At 41.4% G+C, this 25,497-nt stretch overlaps 2 protein-coding genes and 1 long non-coding RNA gene across 11 annotated transcripts; 2 read left to right on the top strand and 1 right to left on the bottom strand.

Moving 5' to 3' along the window:
* Window positions 1-8: 8 nt before the first annotated feature.
* Window positions 9-5,467, bottom strand: LOC126988809 (ribonuclease H2 subunit A-like). The gene is made up of 6 exons (XM_050847239.1): window positions 5,249-5,467; window positions 4,638-4,836; window positions 3,789-4,014; window positions 3,164-3,245; window positions 1,490-1,613; window positions 9-436 (listed from the first exon to the last, which is right to left on the bottom strand). Exons 1-6 carry the CDS (start codon window positions 5,373-5,375, stop codon window positions 268-270), a joined length of 927 nt encoding a protein of 308 aa, XP_050703196.1. The 5' UTR covers window positions 5,376-5,467; the 3' UTR covers window positions 9-267.
* Window positions 5,468-6,078: 611 nt separating this feature from the next.
* On the top strand, window positions 6,079-25,411 carry LOC126988804 (cyclin-dependent kinase 8-like). 9 transcript variants are annotated; one of them, XR_007742534.1, is made up of 15 exons: window positions 6,080-6,349; window positions 7,108-7,183; window positions 8,061-8,171; window positions 8,761-8,901; window positions 9,126-9,315; window positions 9,561-9,675; window positions 10,209-10,307; window positions 10,819-10,891; window positions 11,512-11,609; window positions 12,135-12,216; window positions 14,340-14,399; window positions 21,016-21,072; window positions 23,146-23,259; window positions 24,473-24,629; window positions 25,079-25,411. XR_007742534.1 is itself a non-coding variant. In XM_050847230.1 (14 exons), the coding sequence occupies exons 1-14, from the start codon at window positions 6,222-6,224 to the stop codon at window positions 24,557-24,559; spliced, it is 1,428 nt and encodes a 475-aa protein (XP_050703187.1). In that variant the 5' UTR covers window positions 6,079-6,221; the 3' UTR covers window positions 24,560-25,411. The 9 variants fall into 9 exon arrangements, 5 of the variants coding, with proteins under 5 accessions (XP_050703187.1, XP_050703190.1, XP_050703186.1 ...); XR_007742533.1 differs by having other exon boundaries at window positions 24,473-24,752; window positions 25,202-25,411; XR_007742531.1 differs by having other exon boundaries at window positions 24,473-24,901; window positions 25,202-25,411.
* On the top strand, window positions 23,266-24,464 carry LOC126988815 (uncharacterized). The gene is made up of 3 exons (XR_007742547.1): window positions 23,266-23,764; window positions 23,868-23,966; window positions 24,066-24,464. It is a non-coding gene; the product is annotated as an uncharacterized LOC126988815 (long non-coding RNA).
* Window positions 25,412-25,497: the final 86 nt, after the last annotated feature.

Raw genomic sequence — 25,497 nt, 5'->3', positions numbered from 1 at the left:
CTTTATTAAAGTGAAGGTATCACACACAACTCATCATTCATGACCATGTGGAGTGGGTGGTGGTGGTGATGGGGCAGGAATGGACACAGCAGTATGCAAAGAGAGCTGGTGAATGTGGAGGGCCAAGTGAACCCCAGCATCATGTTTTCATAAAATAGGAAATGTTTAAATTATGATTATTACGAACCTAATATTAGCTGTCAAGTTATACATATTTTCACAGCAAACAGCTAAAACATAAGCTTACAGGAACATTCCCACTTTACATTAAAAATCAGTGACAGTATTAAGGCATCTTTCCGTGAAAAAGAAATGTCTCTTTGGCTTAACCGCCGGAACCCCGTTGCTCTTGCTGTCTGGGGCTTTACGCTTGGCAGCAAAATACTCCAGGATTGACGGGGTGTCCTTCTCCTCCTCCTCCTCTTCATCATCCCTCCTGTAAGTAACACCTCTATGAGTCATCAAGTGTAAGAGTTAAAAGCATTCAGTAAGCATAAGAAGCCACAGTAATTATTTTTTCCTATACTCAATACTATTCTTATTATTATTGAGATCATGCTATCATTACAGAGAGCAAAGTTACAGGTTTGTTCAGCGTACTGGTTAGTGAGGGATTGTGAAAACCATGGCTGGAGGTGAATGATGAAATCTCGTTAACCCGGAAGCAGTGGGGATCATGTTTCTTAATGGTCCCTCCAAGCGAGAAAAATGAGAAAAAATCACCCCTCACACAAACCATTTCATAATATATATCAAAGCATTTGTGATCAGATTGTGTATCATCTATTTTGGGGGGTTTATATCATGGCACAAATTTGGCCCGTCGCTGCTACACGGTAAAGCCACAAATTTGGCCCGTCGCTGCTACACGGTAAAGCCACAAATTTGGCCGTCGCTGCTACACGGTAAAGCCACAAATTTGGCCCGTCGCTGCTACACGGTAAAGCCACAAATTTGGCCCGTCGCTGCTACACGGTAAAGCCACAAATTTGGCCGTCGCTGCTACATGGTAAAGCCACAAATTTGGCCGTCGCTGCTACACGGTAAAGCCACAAATTTGGCCCATTGCTGCTACACAGTAAAGCCACAAATTTGGCCCGTCGCTGCTACACGGTAAAGCCACAAATTTGGCCCGTCGCTGCTACACGGTAAAGCCACAAATTTGGCCCGTCGCTGCTACACGGTTAATGCAAAAAACAATGGTTACAGCAATGAGAACCCTTATATAAAGTTTGACATAAGTGACGTAAGTTAGGGATTGATTGATTTACCGAGTTTTTAGTCATAGTGCTGCAACTTCAGTGGTCATATGGTGCTGAATACTGGTAAATTTAGGCTGCATACATGTTTATATAAGTCAAAGGTGCATATAATAGTAAGGAAATGTTAGGAAAAGAATCTACAGCAATTACAAAGCCAAATAATCACATGGGAACAGTTACAGGTTGGAAAGCAAAACAAAACCTTGGCATAAACCGTCTCAACCTACCACGCCATGGGGACACATTTCTCCTGTATTATCCTCGCCGCCGTGGACCAAGAAAACCTGACGATTCCAGGGAAGCCAAAGACTGGATCAAGGGAATTCAGCAGGAAGTTCTTGGTGACAGGGTCTGAGGAGAGAAAACAATGGTATGAAATTTTGTACCCTTGGAATCAATTACCAGAGCAAGTGAAAAGAAAATCAATGAGCTCTATTCATCACACACACAGTGGGCTCAGTCCTACCCAAAGATCGGTACTACGAGCTCTGTGTTCTTCCGTAGGGGAATGGCTGGCTGTCTTGAGAGAGACCCGCAGCAGACCAATAGGTGAATTACACACACACACACACACACACACACACACACACACACACACACACACTGCCATACAAGACTAGATTAGAGAAACTAGGCCAACGAACACTAGAAGAAAGAAGAGAAAGGGGAGACTTGATAGCATTGTACAGGATTACGAGTGAAATGGAAAGTTGGAAAGTTTCGTTTAGTCGGCGCAACATCTGTGGTCATATGCCGGAGAGAGACAGAAGGGAAAGGAATTATAGAAGGGAACAGATCCCAGGAGACGGGACACAACCCCCGATTAATACCTGGTACCCATTCACTGCTGGGTGGACAGGGGCGTAGGGTATCAGAAAAACCGCCCAAATTTTTCCGCTCCACCCAGGAATTGAACCTGGGCTCTCTCAGTTGTGAACCGAGTGTGCTGACCACTGCACCACGAAGCCCCCTCGAGTGGAATGGAAGTGTTGGATAGAAGTGATTTGATCGAGATGGAAGGGAGGAGGCAACTAAGAGGACACAGTAAGAAATTGAGAAAGGGGACTTGTTTGAAAGACCTAAAGAAGTTCAGTTTTCCATACAGGAGTGTGGATACATGGAATGGACTTAGGAAAGACATTGTTGAAGCAGGCAGTGTCCATATAACAAAGGAAAACCTGGACTAAATGTAGATTGGGAGACAGGACTGACCAGGTTTGTGCTCGGGCCCTGTATACTACAAATAAGTAAATACACACTCATGCACAAATGGTAGAGGCAGAATCAACAACACATCCAAGTCAGTCACCACCAAGAGCTGCAAGGAGTACCAGGTAATATAAATGTAAAAATTTTGGGGCATACGTTAAAGCTACACATGACCTCAACGCTCATCTCCGTCACTTAACCCAGTACCAGCGGGGATCATGTTTCTTAATGGTCCCTCCAAGCAAGAAAAATGAAAAAAAATCACCCCTCACACAAACCACATCATACTATATATCAAAACATTTGTGATCAGATTATGTATCATCTATTTTGGGGGGTTTATATCCGCACAAATTTGGCCTGTCGCTGCTACACGGTAAAGCCACAAATTTGGCCCGTCGCTGTTACCGGGTTAAGCCCTTGAGCCTGTGCTGTGTAAGAGCCCATTATGCCAGGACACAGGGGCAGCAGGATATCCAGGTTACAACAAGTCACCTTTCATGTGTTATTCCCAGGGAGCCATTTACTGACCAATGCAAAAAGAAGGATGAAGAGCTGTGACTGATCCTGGGCCTGCAGACTTCTACCTAAGCATACTAACCACTACACACTACATGTTCATATCCCAACCAGGTAAATACATATGGTAGGAACTATGGAATAAAACAAAGATTGAATGTCACACAACTCACCTCCAGGATATCCGCTGCCCCAGTTCTTTATTTCAATGCCTTCAGGGAACTCCCATTCTGCTAGAGCCTTGTCTCGGGCAACCTGCGGGGAAATGGTCTTGCATGAATGTACTATGGAGGTGATGGGACTATGTAATTAGAAGTAAGTATTAAGAAGTTGATAGCTTAACATAGAGGGAGAGATTCCATGTTTTCTTGAGGTACTGTATTTATTTCAAGCTATAAAAACATGACTTGGATGGTCGAGAGATTAGCATTACTAAAGCCATAACATTGTCATCTCAATTTTATGCACATTATCTTATACGTAATTGAGTCGTTACATTTCCAAGTCATGTGGAATTCCCTTCAATGAGTTCAATGGGAGTCAGGAGTTCTAGTATTACCCCGGTAGCAGTGACGGGTCAAATTTGTGCCATGATATAACCCCCCAAAATAGATGATACATAATCTGATCACAAATGCTTTGATATATATTATGAAATGGTTTGTGTGAGGGGTGATTTTTTCTCATTTTTCTCACTTGGAGGGACCATTAAGAAACATGATCCCCGCTGATACCGGGTTAAATCAAGTTCCCATTTAAATTTCTGAGTCAGACAGAAGACGAGATGTGGACACTAACCTTAGCACATATACTTGCACCCGAGACACAAGGGAAGAGAGCATCGGCTTTCTTCTCAACGGTCACTTTCAGGGTGGGAAAGATCTGCTGTAACTTGGCCTGATATTTCTCCGGTGGCCCCACAGTGTCCAGGTAGACCTCAGCCACCTGTACGCCAGCTGCTATAGCCTGCTTGATGAGGCCAATGGCGGAGTTGTGTGAGATCTCATTGAGCGAAACTTTAGGCCTAGAAATGAAAAGAAAATTACTAGTATGAGTTTAAATTCAAGAGGAGGGTATCTGGACACCTCTCCTCCCGAAGTTGACCTCTCGTTCGGCCACCTCTTTGGATTCTTTTTAGGAGCAGTGAGTAGTGGGCTTTTTTTGTGCCCTTGAGCTGTCTCCTTTGTTGTAAAAAAAATAAATAAATAAATAAATAAATAAATAAATAAAAGTTTTAACATAGTTATTCTAAATTTGCTTTACTAATATATTTTTCTTAATATATGTGAACAGCAGTGCATAAAGGTAAGGGTTAAGTCTATGGTAAATTATTAGTAAACTTTGCAGCATCCAGTGATTTTAAAGCCAAAACTATTTTTTTAAAGGACGAAACTATTTATTAATCGATGAAACTATTTAATTTAAGGACAAAGCTATTTTTTAAGAACAAGACTATTTTTTTTGCGGGGGAGAAAACTTTTTCTGTTAAATTTTGAAGAAGAGGAGGAGGAAAAGGAGAGAGAGGCAGTGATAGATAGTTATGAGGTTAATGTTTTGAATGAATCTATTAACCATTTAAGCAGTGATGGACAGATAGATAGAATAGATATAAGGTTTATGTTTTGAACGCACCTCTTAACCCTTTACCTTTTGTTCATGTTGGTGGAGATGCACACTGGCGATATGACCTCCAGCGCCCATCCCACAAAATCATTCTTATTGTCGATGATCCCAAATATCCTTTCCCGATCGGCCTCCTTCAGCGTCTTGGAGTCTGCCACACCAGCTTCCTTGAGGTCTTCGTGTCTCTTCAAGGGGCAGTAACAGATACCATAGACCATAGGACCTGTGACGTAATATTACAGCCATTATGAATGAGGGTAATGGAAATGACTTACCATATTTTACACCAGTTATTTTGACTTACAGAAACAGTGGAGGTAAAAGCTGAATCGTAATAATCGGCACTATAAAGCACTTGCCTATGCCATTATGGGCCCCACTGAGACCGACGCCATAGGTCAAAACACGTAAAAAAAACACCTATGATGGAATAAGATAAGTGTCAACCCTTGGAATGAGTGGGTGCATGTCTGAAATATCAAATTACCATCCATCACCGATAATATACACCACATATTCTCCTTACCCTGCCTCGTCTACACACTGATGACAAGCATTGATGATAATAGTTTAATGTCAACCCTGAATGGCGCAATACTTAACTATCTACCCGAAACAAGCTAGATTCTCCTTACCCAGCACAGGTCCTCTGCCCGCCTCGTCTACACCCAGGACACAGGGTTCCTTTTTACACACATCAGGCACGGCAGAGCTTATGAAGGCATTTTTCCAGTTGTTTTTGGTGAAGGAAGTTATGTCCATGATGGTATATTAACACTGCTGTCCCTAGAGGTAGATAAGCGTGTCCGTAGTAAATATTTGGCGCGCTTTTTATGTTATTGTCAGGTCAAGGCGTTCAGACTTTATAACGGCACTGCTTTAAAGGGTTTTATTATTATTATTATTATTATTATTTATTATTATTAGATGGGGCTCCACTGTAACCAGGTAGTTCCTTTTCTTCCTTCCTCCAAGCAGTAGGTCTGTTGGAGTTGGAGCTGTGGTATCCTTTTGTTGGCTACTGGTCCGGTATTTCAGGCAACTATTTATTATTACATTTATTTTTCTACAGTGCAAGAAACATATCAAGGGCAAAAACTATAGCTTAAAGGCAAAAACAAAGTGAAAACCAAAAAACTCAGCACTCAGCATTGCTCCTGTAAACTCAAATAGAAAAAAGCTAGTAGAAATTGGTTGCTCGGTGGAAAGAAGATTTACATAACAAATATTTATAGATAACTGACAAATGGGGTGGAAAATCAAGGTGTAAAGACTTAAAAAAGCGATACAATAAGAAAACAGAAGAAAAGAGCGTCTGCTGAGGTTTTAAGAGAAAGGACTCCACTCATACCACGACCAAAAGCTAATTTTCACGTTTTCAGATGTTTTTCAAATGATTCGGTTAACAATTTCCGTCCTAAATCAGAAATAATTAATCTGGTTAATCTCAAAATCCCAAGCCACCTGTGACATCAAGATCAGGAACAAGCCCTCAGGAAAGGGGTTTGACAGACCACAAAAGATCTCAAATTATTCCCTCTCCTGCTCGCTCCCGGCCCTCAAATCCCCAACCCATGAGATAATTAAACGTCCAAGGTCTTTATAGTGATGGATTATGAGTGGAAGGAGAAAAGGAACAACGAGAGAGCCAAGGTTGAAGAATTATTTGGCTACGAGGGTTGCAAGGTGGGGCGAGGGACCTACGGCCATGTCTACAAGGCCAAAAGAAAGGACAGGTAAGGGGGAAAGGTCTTATTTAATTGATTTACAGGTATTCGAAGGTGCTTTAAGGTCAAGGAGAGGTCATATGGTTAGTCCTTTGGGTATATATCAAGAGAAATGTCCAGCTCACAATGGCGGACATTTTATTTTGTTTTTCTGTTTTTCTTAATTATTTTGCAAACATTTTCCTTCCTGAAACCGTAATAATTCATGTGGTTAATCCCTTTCTTGGTAAATGTTGAGAGAAATTCCCTAACTCACAATGGGGCAGCTCAATGGCAGACTTTTCATTGTTTTTCTGTTTTTCTTAATTATTTTGCAAACATTTTCCTTCCTAAACCAGTTATAGTTCACCTGGTTAATCCCTTTCTTGGTAAATGTTAAGAGAAATGCTCAACTCACAATGGCAGACATTTTCTTTTGTTTTTCTGTTTTTCTTAATTATTTTGCAAACATTTTCCTTCCTGAAACCGTAATAATTCATCTGGTTAATCCCTTTCTTGGTAAATGTTAAGAGAAATGCCCAACTCACAATGGCATTTTTTATTATTTTCCATTTTTTTCTGTTTTTCTTAAGTATTTTGCAAACATTTCCTTCCTAAATCAGTAATATAATTCATCTGGTTAGTCCCTTTGTTTTTCTTCTTATTCCTAATGCACTTCAAACGCATCTAAGTAGTACCTCTGATGTGAACGTACTTGTTTCTCTAAGTTTCTCTAAGCAGTAGTCGCATTGTACAAGTGAAATTTTAACAACACTACGTCCTTGCAGTTCCGACACCAAGGAGTATGCCCTTAAGCAGATCGAGGGCACGGGACTCTCCATGTCAGCGTGCCGAGAGATAGCAGTGAGTGTTGTATTATTGTTTCTTGAGTACAGTCGTTCTTCAAATAGTACGGTTTCCAATAGTCTGGTTTCGGTTTTATACAGATTTTCATAGAAGATCTTTTATGATTTTTGAATTTCCTGTTTGTCGGGAAATTTAAAAATCCTAAAAAATCTTCTGTGAAAATCCACATAAAACCAAAACGACTGTATATATAAAAAGTAAGCAAATCCATCAATCAATTGTCCATTTTTAAGTGCAGGAGTTACAGATGAGATGCTGAAAATAGGAAATCATAATATATAGCTCACACATTGAAACTAGGATCATAAAAACGGAAATATTTAAAAAGGAAAAAAAATGATCTTGTTTTATATATTTGTAGATTTTGAGATATATTACCATACTACTTCAAACATTCATCTACTTACTTATTTCACAACCTCCATACTACCATACCACTACAAATCCTCATCTACTTATTACACAACCTCCATACTACTACAAACATTCATCTACTTACTTACTTCACAACCTCCATACTACCATACCACTACAAATCCTCATCTACTTATTACACAACCTCCATACTACTACAAACCCTCATCTGGTCACTTATTTCACAACCTCCATACTTCCATACCACTACAAATCCTCATCTACTTATTACACAACCTCCATACTACTACAAACCCTCATCTGGTCACTTATTTCACAACCTCTGCATTCCATACATTATTGGTGTGATATTAAACAGCCTTATAAATAACCTACACATATAATTCTTGACTGACAAGCTTTCTTTACTCTTCTTATGCAGTGTTGAGAATGAAGAGCTTATCTATTTCTATTACTATTTTTCTACAGCTTCGTATTTATACTGGTCTTGCTTTCCCAGCTGCTACGAGAGTTGAAACATCCCAACGTCATCAACTTACAGAGGGTTTTCCTCTCCCACGCCGACCGTAAGGTTTGGCTGCTCTTCGACTATGCTGAACATGACCTCTGGGTGAGTGCTGACCAACACGAAAATAATTTAGCTCTTAACCCGGTAGCAGCGGGGATCATGTTTCTTAATGGTCCCTCTGAGCGAGAAAAATGAGAAAAAATCATCCCTCACACAAACCATTTCATAATATATATCAAAGCATTTATGATCAGATTATGCATCATCTATTTTGGGGGGTTTATATCATGGCACAAATTTGTCCCGTCGCTGCTACACGGTAAAGCCACAAATTTGGCCCGTCGCTGCCACACGGTAAAGCCACAAATTTGGCCCGTCGCTGCTACACGGTAAAGCCACAAATTTGGCCCGTCGCTGCTACACGGTAAAGCCACAAATTTGTCCCGTCGCTGCTACACGGTAAAGCCACAAATTTGTCCCGTCGCTGCTACACGGTAAAGCCACAAATTTGTCCCGTCGCTGCTACTGGGTTAACAAAGTACCCTCGATGAGCAGACATGGATATGAGAAATACAGTTGACTTAAGAAAGGAGAAGAATAAAAGGAAAAAGAGAAGGACAAAGAATAATGTGTATAGATGTAATGTCGGTAAGAAAGGATAAATTTCTAAGGCCCTTCGTCTCCTCGGCAGCATATAATCAAGTTTCACCGAGCAGCAAAGGCCAACAAGAAGACAGTACAGGTGACGAAAGGGATGGTCAAGTCTCTCCTCTATCAGATCTTGGACGGCATTCGCTACCTCCACTCCAACTGGGTCCTGCATCGAGATCTGGTGAGCCATTTCCACTTACCTATCCTTAGTACTTAATGTATTTGACTTCCCTTTGGCCCAGTTAATGACTACTGTTGTGTTAAGTGAAAGCAAATTCAGTCGTGTTAGTCTTTCTTCGTAATGCAAACTCAATCTTGTTAGTTTGTCTTCATGGGGCAAAGTCAGTCATGTTGTTTATTCTCCATACTGTTAGTTGTTCTTCATAATGCTATTGACTCCCACAGAAACCCGCCAACATCCTCGTGATGGGCGAGGGAACAGAGCGCGGCAGAGTCAAGATCGCAGACATGGGCTTCGCGAGGCTCTTCAACTCTCCTCTGAAACCCCTCGCCGACCTCGATCCCGTTGTGGTGACATTCTGGTACCGTGCGCCGGAGCTGCTGTTGGGAGCACGGCACTACACGAAAGCCATTGGTATGTATAAGATAAGCAGTTTTAGTTTTATATTCCTTCAAGATGTGGCATTGTTTACTCCTTCTTCAGCATACATGTAGGTTGATTTTTTAAGAATTTTTTCCTTTGATGTCTATGATGGAGGCTTTTTTTTAATCCTATATTGAGGATAACAAAGAAAAAGCGTCTTATACATTGTAGGATATGGTAGTTCAGGATATGTGGTTCACTGTCTGCGCAGCTGTTCATTGCTCTGTGTGTTTCAGATATATGGGCCATTGGGTGTATCTTTGCCGAGTTGCTGACCTCCGAGCCAATCTTCCACTGTAGACAGGAGGACATCAAGACCAGCAACCCTTACCACCACGACCAGCTGGACAGGTCAGGGAAACCTTAAATACACTAGAAGTCAGGGCTCAATGCTTATTTGTTTCATGTTTATGTGCGTTTTTTCAAGTTCTCAAACGAAACCAAAGCATGTAAAAATATATAAAAACAGAGAGCTTCTAAGTTTAAAGGATATGAGGTAGTCACTGATAGTGTTAATAGTTATCGTTATTTTCCTAGAATACATAAGGATACCCACTTATGGTACATGTATGAAGCTTGTGCCTTCATTAAAGTTTATTACCCATAGCAGTTCATCAGTTCAGGTCAACCCTTGGGAACAGAATCAGCACATGAGTAAGGCAACTTCCTCTCAATTGATAATGTTGCATAAGAATTTCGTGCCTGTGTGGGAATAGGTGTAAAAAGCTATTGGTGATGTTATGAGGCTGAATAATAATTGTGTGTGCTGGAGTAAGTGTAAAAATCTGTAGGTAGGCTAAGTAGACCTACGAGTGAGGGTATTTTGATCCCATTCCCATTCATTGTCTTTTATTGTAGTCTTCAAACAACTCTTTTCCTTTCAGAATCTTCAACGTTATGGGTTTCCCTCAAGAGAAGGACTGGGTGGACATCAAGAAGATGCCTGAACACGGAACACTCATGAAGGATTTTAAGAAGAACAAGTAAGCTTCATGACAAACAATGGACTTAGATAGTTTGTTAGGAGCCCCATTAGGGAAAATAAGAATGTTAAATGCAGAGAACAAGAAGAAGGGGAGTTAGTTGGGGTCTGTTTCTTGGTACAGGGGAACCTTTCTTAACCAACACATCATGAGAGACAGTTCACTAGGAAAAAAATTATAGTGTTAATCCTTAATAATATGTAAGTACTTTCTAAAACTCATTAAGGGGAGAGTAAACAGCACTTGCAGCCTTCATGTTTTTTGTTTTGTTTACAGTGAAGGAAGCATTTCAAGGGCAAAAATATAATGAGAGAAAAAAGCCCACTCATCATGGCTCCTATATAAGAGAGTATAGATGAATGTATGCCTGCCTGCTTTCTACATTGATCAAACTATCCCATGCTGGCAGTATATGAAGTCATCAACCACTCTTAACATGATGGCAATGAAATTTTAATAGATATCTTTCCATGTGTATCTTTACTAAGACTTTACATGTTCCTCATTTCAGCTACTCAAGTTCTTCATTAGTCAAGTATATGGATAGGCACAAGATTAAACCAGACGGCAAGGCATTCATGTTGGTAAGTCCCTGAGTTGTAGGAATGCAATGATTTTTCAGTGATATTTTTAACCCGTCCGCTGTGATTGGCACGGATTTCGCCTTCACTGGTAGCTTGGTAACATATAGTCCCAGGTCTTTCTCTGCCTCTGTGGTGGGTAGTGGAGTGTTTCCCATGTGGTATTAGTATGCTGGATATCCCTTCACTGGTAGCTTGGTAACATATAGTCCCAGGTCTTTCTCTGCCTCTGTGGTGGGTAGTGGAGTGTTTCCCATGTGGTATTAGTATGCTGGATATCCCCTCCCAACGTGCAAGACTGCATTTTTCTTCATTGAATTGTAGCAGCCACTTTTTGTTCCATTCCTGTAGCTTGGTGAGGTCTTCTTGTAGGAAATCTGCACTCAAGGGGCCGCAGAGGTACTGGAATAAGTAATAGAGAATGCATTGTAATTTGGAGTCATTTGCTATAGTTACCCTCATCTCTGTCACGTAAGCCCAGATAGAGAATGAAATATACGGTAAGCTAAGCATTGCAGTAACGTATATGCCTCTTGTGTGGTGATTTATATGGCTGAAGTTGCAATATAAAGCCCCCAAGACACGAGACACCAACACATGCTAATCTGAATGTTTCGTTACAGTTGCAGAAGTTGCTGACGATGGACCCCACCAAACGCATTACCTCGGAGCTGGCCATGCAGGACCCTTACTTCCTCGAGGACCCACTGCCCACCCAGGAGTGAGTATTGATGACCAGGGTGAGAGGGAGGGTCGCTGGGATGTGTAAATGGATATCATGTTAACCCGTCCGCTGCGATTGGCACGGATTTGGCCTTCACTGGTAGCCTGGTAACATACACTCCCAGGTCTTTCTCTGCCTCTGTGGTGGATGGTGGAGTGTTTCCCATGTGGTATTGGTGTGCTGGATTTCCCCTACTATGCTGCAGGACTTTACATTTTTCTTCATTGAATTGTAGCAGCCACTTTTTGCTCCACTCCTGTAGCTTGGTGATGTCTTCTTGTAGGAAATCTGCCATCAAGGGGCTAATCCAGTTCTAATCATCCTCTATTTCTAACACTTCCAAATCTTGTTGTTCTGTTCCTCTCCATGTTCTTCATCATCATCATATAACGTCCATTTATTCCCTATGGTGGGGTTGGACAGGATATGAGCCTCCTCCACTGTTGTCATTTCTCTCATCTACTTCTTTATTTCACTTCACATTCTTCTTAAAAATCCCTCAGCTTTCACGATCTTTTGCAGTGTGTTCGCAGGCGGCCCAATCCCTTACCCCAAGCGAGAGTTCCTGTCCGACGAGGAACAAGACGACAAGTCCGACAACAAGGTTAGTGAGGGGCGGAGAGCAAGCCTTTCGGTGACCCCACAGGCCTTCCACAAGTGTCTTATCCTCAGCTATAAAAGAGAGAGAGAGAGAGAGAGAGGTCACGGACATGTGTAGAGTTTAGAAGTTCCTTAGATTAGACAAAACACTGGATATGAAAACAGAACCACAGCTTGCTAATCTTACCTAGTGTCTGCTATTTCCATGTGTCACAAGTTTATCATTATTATTTACGAATGATTGATTTTGTTATGTAGTTCTTCCATTCCTGTCTTTCTAGATCAAAATCCTCAACCCTTTTGCAGGTATAATGTTTTTTTAGGTATAGTTGTACAGTTATCCATAGTATGAATTTAGCCCTTAGACAGCAGTGGAACTCTATATAGATGGTCCAAAATTCAGTCAATCAGTTTTGTATAGCAGAAATATAACAGCACTTCCAGACTGTGGTAGACTCTATATACAGACGATAGTTGAAACACCTTATGTGGTGTAACTATATATATGCTACGGTCCTAAGGTTGGCAATGACTGTATATAGACCATTCATTTTGAGGGGGAGCTGCTCTTCAAATACTGCTGCTGTCTAAGGGTCAATGTACAGAGTGGTGAGCTTTTATTTAACCCGGTAGCAGCGACGGGCCGAATTTGTGGCTTTACCGTGTAGCAGCGACGGGCCAAATTTGTGCCATGATATAAACCCCCAAAATAGATGATACATAAACTGATCACAAATGCTTTGATATATCTTATGAAATGGTTTGTGTGAGTGATGATTTTTTCTCATTTTTCTCGCTTAGAGGGACCATTAAGAAACATGATCCCCGCTGCTACTGGGTTAAGGAACAGGCTAGGCACCATTGCTATACATGCATTACTATAAGTTCTAGATCTGTGTTCCCCGTCCTTGGAAGGTGAAGGGAAAGTTGTATTAGTCTCCCTAGGAACTATGGACACTGAGCTTCATATTCGTGTGGGAGAGACTCATCACTTGTCCAACTCCTTCAAGGGAATATAAGGACACTAAAAGAAGAAGGAAGGCAGAGATAAGGCATTAGTGATTGTTTAATAGTACTGTGGACCCTCTGTTTAGCGTGAGACAAGTATGGAGGTACCAGAAAAGTTTGCCCTAAATGATGTTAATTCAGTGGAAGTTACGAATTTGAAACTAAGGACTTTGTGTGTGTGTGTGTGTGTGTGTGTGTGTGTGTGTAGTCAAGTTCAGGATGCGTTACAGGGATATCCTTAAAGAATTGCTCTCAGTGGAGGTGTTAATTCAATGGAACTTAGGAATTTGAAACTGGTGGGACTTTGTGTGTGTGTGTATGTGTGTGCGTGTGTGTATGTGTGTGTGTGTGGTCAGGTTCAGGATGCGTTACAGGGATATCCTTAAAGAATTGCTCTCAGTGGAGGTGTTAATTCAATGGAACTTACGAATTTGAAACTAGGGACTTTGTGTGTGTGTGTATGTGTGTGTGTGTGTGTGTGTGTGTGTAGTCAAGTTCAGGATGCGTTACAGGGATATCCTTAAAGACTTGCTTTGAAACTGGGGACTTTTTTGTGTGTGTGTATGTGTGTGTGTGTGTGTGTGTGTGTGTGTGTAGTCAAGTTCAGGATGCATTACAGGGATATCCTTAAAAAAATGCTCTCAGTGGAGGTGTTAATTCAATGGAACTTACGAATTTGAAACTGGGGACTTTGTGTGTGTGTGTGTATGTGTGTGTGTGGAGTCAAGTTCAGGATGCATTACAGGGATATCCTTAAAGAATTGCTCTCAGTGGAGGTGTTAATTCAATGGAACTTATGAATTTAAAACTAGTGGACTTTGTGTGTGTGTGTATGTGTGTGTGTGTGTGTGTGTGTGTGTTAAGGATGTGTTAGAGGAAAATCCTTCAAACGAATCACACTAAAAGGAGGGTCTACTGTAGTTAGCGTAGTGAAGGACATGTGATGATGAGGGAATAACATCCATGGAAAGCAAGCAATAGAAGAATCACCTTTTCCCACCATTACAGGGGAAGGACAAGCTGCAAGTCTTCTGTTTAAAAAATTTGTCATGATGTATTTGAACGTTCTATGTGGTTCATTTAATTCTGGCAAATGCTATTCTCTCATGCCTCACTCAGTTATGTGCCCACCATAAATCCAGTGCGCACAATGGAAACCTCCACAGCAGTATGATGAAGGTAAAGTGACTTACAGTTTCGTGGTAAAGTTTTCTCTGATTCTGAGTGGAAGTTTGAACGTGTGGGAAGTGATTTGAATGACTCCGCCTGCAAAGTTTTTTCTTAACCACTTAACGACTCATCCTACGGGCAAGTCAGCACACACATAGATGGCTTACAAATACATGGATAGGGAGAGAAAGTGGCTTACAAATTCGTGGTAAAGTTTTCTCTGATTCTGAGTGGAAGTTTCAACGTGTGGGAAGTGATTTGAATGACTCCGCCTGCAAAATTTATCCTTAACCACTCATCCTACAAGCAAGTCAGCACACACATAGATGGCTTACAAATACATGGATAGGGAGAGAAAGTGGCTTACAAATTCATGGTAAAGTTTTCTCTGATTCTGAGTGGAAGTTTCAACGTGTGGGAAGTGATTTGAATGACTCCGCCTGCAAAATTTATCCTTAACCACTCATCCTACGGGCAAGTCAGCACACACGTAGATGGCTTACAAATACATGGACAGGGAGAGAAAGTGGCTTACAAATTCATGGTAAAGTTTTCTCTGATTCTGAGTGGAAGTTTGAACGTGTGGGAAGTGATTTGAATGACTCCGCCTGCAAAGTTTATTCCTAACCACTCATCCTACGAGCAGATCAGTTCACACGTAGATGGTTCTGGGTGTGAGAGAATGTGGCTTACAGTTTTGTGGTAAAGTTTTCTCAGATTCTAATTGGAAGATTCAATATATGGGGAAGTTGTGTGAATGATGTCTCGCCTATGAAAGCGCTCGTTAATTACGTCCCACAGGCAAATGAGTATATACATGTAGTTAGAGGGAGAGGGAGAGAGAATGAGGAAGAAATACCAATATATGATTCTGATTGGAAGATTCAATATGTGGGGAAGTTGTGTGAATGATGTCTCGCCTATGGAAGCGCTCGTTAATTACGTCCCACAGGCAAATGAGTATATAACTGTAGGTAGTTGTATAGGGAGAGAGAATGATGAAGAAATACCAATATATGATTCTGATTGGAAGATTCAATATGTGGGGAAGTTGTGTGAATGATGTCTCGCCTATGGAAGCGCTCGTTAATTACGTCCCACAGGCAAATGAGTATATACATGTAGTTAGAGGGAGAGGGAGAGAGAATGAGGAAGAAATACCAATATATGATTCTGATTGGAAGATTCAATATGTGGGGAAGTTGTGTGAATGATGTCTCGCCTATGGAAGGGCTTGTTAATTACGTCCCATATGAGAATGAGGGAGAAATAGCAAACATAAAGGGTTTAGAAAGGGCATGTTAGTCTTGTCCCATAGGCAAATGAGGATACATGTAGCTCCACAGATTCATAGCTAGAGAGTGTGAGAGAGAACGAGGAAGAAATAGCAAACATGAAGGGTTTAGAAAGGGCAACCAAGGCAAAACACAGCTAGAGAGTGGAGGAAGAAAAGCCTAGCCAGGATTCGTTGGCGAGCGTTGTCTTGCTGAAGTGTGGGCATTCTTTGATGATTTAATGGCATAGCATCATATCTCGGCACCATATATAACCCCTATAGTCTAAAGAACTGTACACTAACTAACTTTTTGATACGTGAAGTGAAAATTCTACTTTGCATGGTTTGCGTGAATGTTTTAGCAGAGAAAAAAACGGTTTGGCTTTTGAGTATGCAGCGAACGAGCTTCTGTCAAGGTAGGTTCAAAAATTCTGTATCAGGATCACCAGCAAGTCACTGTATATCCAACTGGGTGAAGAAAGTTATCGCTAAGTAATGGTTAGAGTACATGACTTCAGCGTTAATCGTAATACTGAACTATGGGTAAGTTTAGCGTATTTTCCTTTTGCTGTTGAGTTATTAATGTAAGATGATAGTATAGCAGAGAGCGTAGATCCTGTCCGCTGCTGTTCTCATCAGGTTAGTATTCCCCAACACTTAATCCCATATTCTCAGACACCTCGGGGCGTGCACACCCACACTTGACAAGGCTTTCGTCGAGGTCATTTCAGGGCATGGAGGTAGAATTGGTGCAGCCCATTTAAGTGAATCCGCCGAGCTATCATTATTACGGCCAGGTGTCAGGTGTTGTCAGGTCAGGCTCCCTCTTAATGGGCTCGGCCAGGCTCGCCCACCCCCATCTTTTGGCCGTGAATTAGACAGTTCGTCGGCTTCACCTCAATGAATGGGATTAGCAGGTCGTGTCAACTTCATCAATTCTACCTCCATGTTTCCGGGCTTACACCCACACGATAAGGCTTTCGTCGAGGTGATTTCAGTGGTCCCATTGGTAGTTTTATGAGCCTATTGATACTTTGACAAGGCCTCTGCACTCTCAATATGGGAAGACACTCACGAGAACCTGACTAACCTCCTTTGTGGCCTTGGGAAATAGTTCTTGTGGGATCCGTAAATGTCTGAGAATATGGGCTTTAAAGTTATGCAGCAATGTTCTCCTTCCTAACTTCGTACTGTAGAATTCCCTGACTAAGAAGTATCTCTCCTTTGTATAATCACATCTTACTATGTCCTTTAACCTCTAATAACTATGCCATTGTGATTGTGTCGCTTGCAATTATAATATCACGCTTTGTGCTCGTAAAATTACGCTTGACTGAACTGACGTCATTCCATATCAGTTCACTCGCTCGCCACTAGAGGGCTCCTGTGCATCACCCATGTTAGCAACCACCCTCGGCAACCACCTTAGCCATTGTTAGGGATGCTTCACCCTTCATACCGTCCACAACCGAAGTGAAATCAGGTGTCAAACGCAATTTTTGGTGGTACGGTAAACCCTCGCTTCTGCAGACCTTGATACATATAGTGAATTTTGGCTTTAACTCCTTGACTGTGGATTTCCTACTACAAGACATTGCCAAGCTACAGGAATGGAGCAAAAAGTGGCTGCTACAATTCAGTGAAGAAAAATGTAAAGTCATGTATCTTGGGAGGGGATATCCAGCATACTAATACCACATAGGAAACTCCACTATCCACCACAAAGGCAGAGAAAGACCTGGGAGTTTATGTTACCAGGCTACCAGTGAAGGCGAAATCCGTGCCAATCGCAGCGGACAGGTTAAAAGCGAGGGTTTACTGTACGTCGCTCGAGAGTCTATTCTTAAAAATCACTCAGTACCTCTAATACCTGCCAGTGATAGGTATAGATTGTGTAGGTATAAATAGTTGGCATTTTGTTAACTTTTGCCGTAATGAGACTAACAATTTGGACACTAAAGCAAAAACAGTAAACATTAACTTGATTCTTTTGGTGGCCCAGTTTAGCGCTGTCTGTATAAGGCAAAGGGGGTAGTTGGGAAGCCTGCCAGTAGTCGGTAATCATTGGTAAACACAAGATTATACAGAGTGAAAAAGTACCTCTACCTTATAAGACTGTCATATAAGAGACTCGCTGGAGAATGTAAACAGTGCAGTCGGGTAGTGGGCTGTATAAGGAAGGCAAAGGGGGTAGTTAGGAAGCTTGCCAGTAGTCGGTAATCATTGGTGAACACAAGATTATACAGAGAGTGAGACAGTACCTCTACCTGATAAGACTCTCATATAAGAGACTCGTTGGAGAATGTAAACAGTGCAGTTGAAGATGGGTCAGAAAATTGCCCAGGGAAGTAAGGAATATATCAAAGGAGAGCTATAGGGGGACTTATTTACTTACTGATTGATATGTTATTGTTAGTGAGATCCATGAAAGGGCATCAGGTCTCTCCTTGATGAGCATATATGGATATGAAAACAATGGAGTGACATTAAAATAAGGATAAAAAAAAGAAAAAAAAAAGAAGGGAGATTAAAAAATGTCTAATGAGTTCACAAGTGGGTGTTGACATTCGCTTTTGAAGGAATGTTTTTATAGTTAAGTACTGTCCAGTTTTCGATGATCATTTCCTTTGTATTTTTGTATATATTCCCTTTTGTTTGTGTGTGCTTCTGGTTAGTGGTCTTATTTTTATTTATTGTAGTTTTGCCTTTCCTATGGTGTTTGTCAGGCAGGTTGGTGATCTGGGTTTGTCCGGGAAAGGGCTCTGTACTGCTCTGCCTCGTATGCTGCTGGTAACATGGTATGAACCTTAGGATAGAGATAGTAGGAGGGAACAGAGTAGAGATTGCTGTCAGTAGCCCCCAAGACCTATGTTGCAGTGAGGAAGAGAAGGTGAGGCAGTTTGGTAGTCTGGGCTTGTCTGGGAAAGGGCTCTGTACTGCTCTGCCTCGTATGGTGCTGGTAACATGGTATGAAACTTAGGATAGAGATTGTAGGAGGGGACAGAGTAGAGATTGCAGTGAGGAAGAGAAAGTGGGGCAGTTTGGTAGTCTGGGCTTGTCTGGGAAAGGGCTCTGTACTCCTCTGCCCTGTAATCTGCCAGGAAATGAACCTTAGGATAGAGATAGTAGGGAACAGAGTAGAGATTGCCCCACCCCCACCCCCCACCCCAGACCTATGTTATGGTGAAGAAGAGAAATGAGAGTTAGTGGAGGAGAGATGGTGTTCTACAAAAGGAAAATTAGAATGAAGACCACAAGACTGGCTGTTAGTAGGAAGTTGCCAGTGACAGAGTGAACAGGCTGCTGGGAGAAGGGAGTGTTTAGTCTACCCAGAAGGCGGAGAGAGGAAAGATATGGTCCTGGTTTGCATACTTCCTTATCTGTTTATGTATCAGGCTGCTTATTTTTTTTATAGTATGTGGGCTACGTCAATCTTTATGCTCTCCATGCTTGAACCTTCGACCACGTAGTAACTGACGTAATCCTCCTATAAAGGAAATTCAGATGGCCAAGAGAAGATAGCGCCTCTATAAACACTTGCCTGTGCCATGATGGGCTGGGGCCGAACACCATCCAGGTCCCTCAAGCAAGCGTACTGGTGTTATAGATGTAGACGAGAAAAAAACAACAACAAAAACGTGTCAGGAATGAGAAAATCGTATTATCAACAAGAAAACTACATGTCTTAAAGTCAAAGAACCATTCACTCTTACAACAAAGCCTGAGGGAACGTTTAACAGAATACAAATCATCTTCGTTATTGTGTAAAAAATTGAGGTTCGGAACATTTGGCAAAAGTTGGAACCGTGAAATCTGAAATGACACCATACTGTAACTTGATTTCTTGTTTTATTAAGATTCTGAGTAAGATAGATTCCAATCCCAACAAGTATTACCTATTCACATATTTACTTGTTCGACTTAATATTCTACCGTGGTCGAGAGTAAGGTAGAATGATTTGATGCCCTTCTATGCACATACGAATTCTATTTTGGAGGATCCGTGATGGACTTACTTATACCAAAGATTTATTCTCGTATATAAATCCTCTTTCGGCTGTGCTATCAACTATTTGCAGGATCAGCACTAGCGAGCTTTTTTATTTCCTCTTTTTCATTGTTATTAGCGTTGAGCTGCGTCCTGTCCCGTAAAAAGGAAAAAAGGTAGAACTTGTACATTTTGAACTGTGACGTAAGCTCTCAATGCACCCAATTAGGCAGTTAGGAGGGAAGAGTACAGTTGGTGCTTTGTGTAATGAGTTCATAAATGATGGTCCTGGTTCTAAGTTGTCCCATGTAAGGAAACTGTGATCATAGTATGTGCCAACCAGTTAGACATTGCAGTGCAGTTCAATAAGTTTAGGAGGGAAAAATACTGTTAGTGCTTTGTGTAATGGCTTTGGGAATGACGCTCCTGGTTCTAAGTTGTCCCATGTAAGGAAACTGTGATCATAGTATGTGCCAACCAGTTAGACATTGCAGTGCAGTTCAGTAAGTTTAGAGAGGGAAAAATACTGTTAGTGCTTTGTGTAATGGCTTTGTGAATGACGCTCCTGGTTCTAAGTTGTCCCATGTAAGGAAACAGTGATCATGATACGAGCCAACCAGTTAGACATTGCAGTGCAGTTCAGTAAGTTTAGAGAGGGAAAAATACTGTTAGTGCTTTGTGTAATGGCTTTGGGAATGACGCTCCTGGTTCTAAGTTGTCCCATGTAAGGAAACAGTGATCATAGTATGTGCCAACCAGTTAGACATTGCAGTGCAGTTCAGTAAGTTTAGGAGGGAAAAATACTGTTAGTGCTTTGTGTAATGGCTTTGTGAATGACGCTCCTGGTTCTAAGTTGTCCCGTGTAAGGAAACAGTGATCATGATACGAGCCAAGAGCGAATATGTGTCGGAAGTTTGGTGATTAGAGAAAGAAGTGAACCTCTCGTGTATATAACATTATTTTGCAAAGTGTGAAAGAAGTAGCTTGTGACAAAATACCAATGATTCTTCTCTTTGTCTGTGTTGTTATTTTTCAGAAACTTTGGCATGATATTTTCACATCTAGGTTTCAAAAAGTAAAGTGAGATTTCGGAGGCAAATAAAAACTGCTTTCTCCTTCAGTTTCAAGTTCATGGCAGTGATTGAAGAGAAAACCCAATGTCAGCTTTAGTCTTGGGATATTTCAGGGTTTATTGACATGTTAAATACTCACCAGTTCAATGTAAACCCTTTTTTTTGTGGATGGTAGCCCCAAGTTTATGTATTTTCAAACCTTTTAGCTCAATCCTTCATATTGACTGAGGGCAAAAGATTTTCTGGCCAAGGCCTAGTGATGGATTTGTGTTTCTCTTGGTCTTACAGAAGAAGGTTTTCATGGAGCAGAGCTGGACAAACCAACAGAGAGCGGCTGCAGCAAAGGTTAGAGATATTGACGAGAGGAACGTATACTTGACATTTGACATCATTGTAGGCAGTGATGGAGCTAGTACAGTGTCAAGCTTTTCCTGTGTGACTTGTTTCCAGTGTGTGGGTGACAGAAGGTGATTGATCAGATTCTAACACATCTTTGGGAGCTACTAAATAACCAAATGTTTTCAATGACATGTTTCACTGTGCCTGTTATCTCTAGTGTGTATTTTCTTCATTGATAGTGAGTGTGATGACTCTTGATCACCCTAGATTGCACTACAGTTTGCATGTGTACATCATTTATCTTTAGGTGAAACATCAAACCACTGCGTGTCCAATGTTGCCATTTTTTAATATAATCTACATTTTCTCATCTTTTCGTTGGGGATTTGTGTGTGTAATTCACTTTGGTCTGACCTTGTGATAGACTCGTGACCACTAGCCAGTACCCTGCCCAAGTGAGTGAGCTCATAAGTGACGGATCTCTGGATACAGCTGAAACCTCACACCCACACACCTGGGAAGTGGGACGCACTACCCCCGACAGACAGCCGGCACCCATTCACTGCTGGGTGGGCAGGGGCATGGAATAAAGGATACTGCCCAGCTGTCTTCACTTCTCCTGGGAATCGAACCTGGGACCTCTCATTACAGTGTGTGTGTGTGTGTGCGTGTGTGTTTGGTCCATTTGAGATCTAGCAATGAGTATTGGTTCTCAAACAGTTTTGGAAAAGGTTGGAAGTGTTGGTGCAGGTTGCTGGAGCCTCTTGAGCTGTTGTCAGATATTATTAAAGAGAAAATATGAATGTTGGTGCATCAGTGTCACCTTTCTCTGCACTCAAGCAGCCATTTGATTGTTGGGACCTCCAAAAGAGGGAACTTAAATGTTTAAGAACTGCAAATGGCATCTTTCAAACATCAGTCAATCCCTTAATGATATTTGACTATCTTGGACAAGGAGAATAACATTCCTTGGGAACAAGGAAGAAGCAGCCATCAGCTTCCTTCAGGAAGCAGAGCTTTTGTTTTATTCAAGTGCAAAAATGCTTTCTTGAACGCCACCTTGCCTGGGCAGCTGAAGGAAGAGTCTGTTTAGGATCAGTGTGAGGCAGGGAACTCACTTATCGAGGCAGTGTTGCTACACAAACGTGATCTACATCATTGCCGTGAAGTAAGTAATGTTTGACAAGACCTTCAGGATCACTAGTGCTTCTGTAACTTTAAAGCCACCATTAATAACTAAATATAAACTGTGCCATATTTTTTCCCTTTTTTTCATCTAATTGTAACTTAAAATATTGCAATGATACACTCAAATAATTTAGAAAGTCCAAATAAAAATAATTTTAGGTGATTCAGTCATCTTCATGAGGTAGGTATGTCATGGTCACATTGTCAAGGTGCAACAACCCTTAGCTGTTAGTGTCACTCCTGCTGTTGAAGTAAGTACTCTCAGCACATGGTAACTTGATAACTGGGAGGTGAAAGGAGCTGGTGCAGATGTTAACAGACCCTTGAATGAGTCACACCACCAAATGAAAGGGTTATTTATGTATGCCAGTGTTGGAAGCATATTAAGAATTGCAGTCATTTTCCATCAGTGGTATTTGAAGAGGTTAAGAAACATGGAAATAAGGAGTTAGTGGCAGGAAAAGACCCTTGAATGAGTCACACCACCAAATGAAAGGGTTATCTATGTATGCCAGTGTTGGAAGCATATTAAAATTTGCTGTCATTTTCCATCAGTGGTATTTCAAGAGGTTAAGAAACACGGAAATAAGGAGTTAGTGGCAGGAAAAGACCCTTGAATGAGTCACACCACCAAATAAAAGGGTTGTCTGTGTATTCCAGTGTTGGAAGCATATTAAGAATTGCTGTCATTTTCCATCATTGGCATTTTGAGAGGTTAGGAGTTTGTTGAGGTTTTTAAAGATCCTTGAGTGAGCTATGCCACCAAGGAAAGGGGTTGTCTCAAATGCACCAGTTTGTAAAATATTTAAGAATTCTGCCATTTTCCATCATTGGTATTTGTGAAGGTTGATGAACGTGTAAATATTGTAATGCCTTTTCTTGCTGTTGCAGGGCGGGGGTGGGGGTGAGCCGGCCTCCAAGAGAGTACGGTTAGGCCACCACCAGAGCAGCATCGCCGGCCAGCAGAACTTCTCTCACATGACGCAGCGGAACCACCCAAATCAGGTCAGTTGTTATGAATATTGTCGTCCCTTAACATTCACAGTTTTAACTATTGTGGATTTGAATTTTTGCAGATATATTCATGAACAATTTGAATGTTAATTTTGGGTGTGCTTGGGTTTTCTTGGGCCATTATGGGGTCAAAAAATAAAAGACAGGGACAGTAAAGAAAGAAGGATTATAAAGAGAAAACAAAAACAATACCTAAAGATTTAATGGATGTGTGTTATCTGATTAACTTCTGAAGACTGAGTTGTATAAGACTGATATAGTTAAAGTCTTATGTTCCGAGTATCCATGTAAACCTATTTAGATATCTCAGTTTTTGACAGTGGATGGGCAGTTTTTTATCATCAATTAACATCTTTCACCTGTGTGGTCTGAATATCTATGTAAATCTATGTAGTTTTTGACGATGAAAGACCAGTTTATTATCATTATTTAACCTGTCCACTTCGATTGACACGGATTTGGCTTTCACTGGTAGCCTGGTAACATATAGTCCCAGGTCTTTCTCTGCCTCTGTGGTGGATAGTGGAGTGTTTAATTCCCATGTGGTATTGGTGTGCTGGATATCCCTTCACTGGTAGCCTGGTAACATATAGTCCCAGGTCTTTCTCTGCCTCTGTGGTGGATAGTGGAGTGTTTCCCATGTGGTATTGGTGTGCTGGATATCCCTTCACTGGTAGCCTGGTAACATATAGTCCCAGGTCTTTCTCAGCCTCTGTGGTGGATAGTGGAGTGTTTCCCATGTGGTATTGGTGTGCTGGATATCCCTTCACTGGTAGCCTGGTAACATATAGTCTCAGGTCTTTCTCTGCCTCTGTGGTGGATAGTGGAGTGTTTCCCATGTGGTATTGGTGTGCTGGATATCCCTTCACTGGTAGCCTGGTAACATATAGTCCCAGGTCTTTCTCTGCCTCTGTGGTGGATAGTGGAGTGTTTCCCATGTGGTATTGGTGTGCTGGATATCCCTTCACTGGTAGCCTGGTAACATATAGTCCCAGGTCTTTCTCTGCCTCTGTGGTGGATAGTGGAGTGTTTCCCATGTGGTATTGGTGTGCTGGATATCCCCTCCCAAGGTGCAGGACTTCACACTTTTCTTCATTGAATTGTAGCAGCCACTTGTTGCTCCACTCCTGTAGCTTGGTGATGTCTTCTTGTAGGAAATTCACAGTCAAGGGGTTAATTTCTCCCCTTCACTTGTGTCTTTCAGCAGCAGCACCCGGGCCATGTCCAGCAGGGAGGCATGATGAACTACACCAACACACAGCAAAGCAGCAACTTCAACCAGCGTTACTAAGACACGAATCCTCAGACGCTCTCGGCTCCCACAACAACCATTTCCCAAGGCCATAAAGAAGATTAGTCAGGTTCCCATAAGTGTTTCTTCACATCCATGGTGCAGGAGCCTTGTCAAACTATCACTAGGCTCATAAAACTACCCATGGAAATACTAACACACCCTTGATGAAAGCCTTATCATATGTGGGTGGGTATGTAAGCCTTGAGGAGATTGGTCAGATTCCCATGAGTATTTTCACATCCATGGTGCAGAAGTCTTGTCAAACTATCACTAGGCTCATAAAACTACCCATGGAAATACTAACACACCCTTGATGAAAGCCTTATCGTATGTGGGTGGGTATGTAAGCCTCGAGGAGATTGGTCAGATTCCCATGAGTATTTTCACATCCATGGTGCAGAAGTCTTGTCAAAATATCACTAGGCTCATAAAACTACCCATGGAAATACTAACACACCCTTGATGAAAGCCTTATCATATGTGGTTGGGTATGTAAGCCTCGAGGAGATTGGTCAGATTCCCATAAGTGTTTTTTCACATCCATGGTGCAGGAGCCTTGTCAAACTATCACTAGGCTCATAAAACTACCCATGGAAATACTAACACACCCTTGATGAAAGCCTTATCATATGTGGGTAGGTACGTAAGCTCCAAAATGTTTGTGTATATGAGCGTAAGTCTCTCTGATCAGGTAGTCACTATATACTGTGAGGAGGGTCATATATGCAATTATTAACAGCAGGATTTAAACCTTACAATATTGTCCACTATTATAAGACTGAATATCATGTGTTGTGTGCTGTTCATTGTTGAGTACGTATTATCAATGACCTCAAGTAAGTTATGAGACTGGATTCTTTTTTTTTCCTATATGACATACAATTCCTTAGACTAAATAAATATTTCTTTTTTAACATAATATTTTGCTAACCTCA

Source organism: Eriocheir sinensis, chromosome 70 (genome assembly GCF_024679095.1).
Source record: "Eriocheir sinensis breed Jianghai 21 chromosome 70, ASM2467909v1, whole genome shotgun sequence".
Lineage (NCBI taxonomy): Eukaryota > Metazoa > Arthropoda > Malacostraca > Decapoda > Varunidae > Eriocheir > Eriocheir sinensis.
This window is presented reverse-complemented; position numbering and strand designations above follow the sequence as displayed.

Excerpts from the sequence above, each read along its gene's own strand:
- LOC126988804 (XM_050847229.1), top strand. The coding sequence starts at position 6,222 with ATGGATTATGAGTGGAAGGAGAAAAGGAACAACGAGAGAGCCAAGGTT. Across the intron at positions 11,610-12,134 it reads GACCCACTGCCCACCCAGGA|TGTGTTCGCAGGCGGCCCAA; the intron begins GTGAGTATTGAT and ends GATCTTTTGCAG. Across the intron at positions 12,217-14,339 it reads ACGACAAGTCCGACAACAAG|TTATGTGCCCACCATAAATC; the intron begins GTTAGTGAGGGG and ends TGCCTCACTCAG.
- LOC126988809 (XM_050847239.1), bottom strand. The coding sequence starts at position 5,375 with ATGGACATAACTTCCTTCACCAAAAACAACTGGAAAAATGCCTTCATA. Across the intron at positions 3,246-3,788 it reads GTGCAAGTATATGTGCTAAG|GTTGCCCGAGACAAGGCTCT; the intron begins GTTAGTGTCCAC and ends ATTTCCCCGCAG. Across the intron at positions 437-1,489 it reads AAATGTGTCCCCATGGCGTG|GAGGGATGATGAAGAGGAGG; the intron begins GTAGGTTGAGAC and ends TGTTACTTACAG.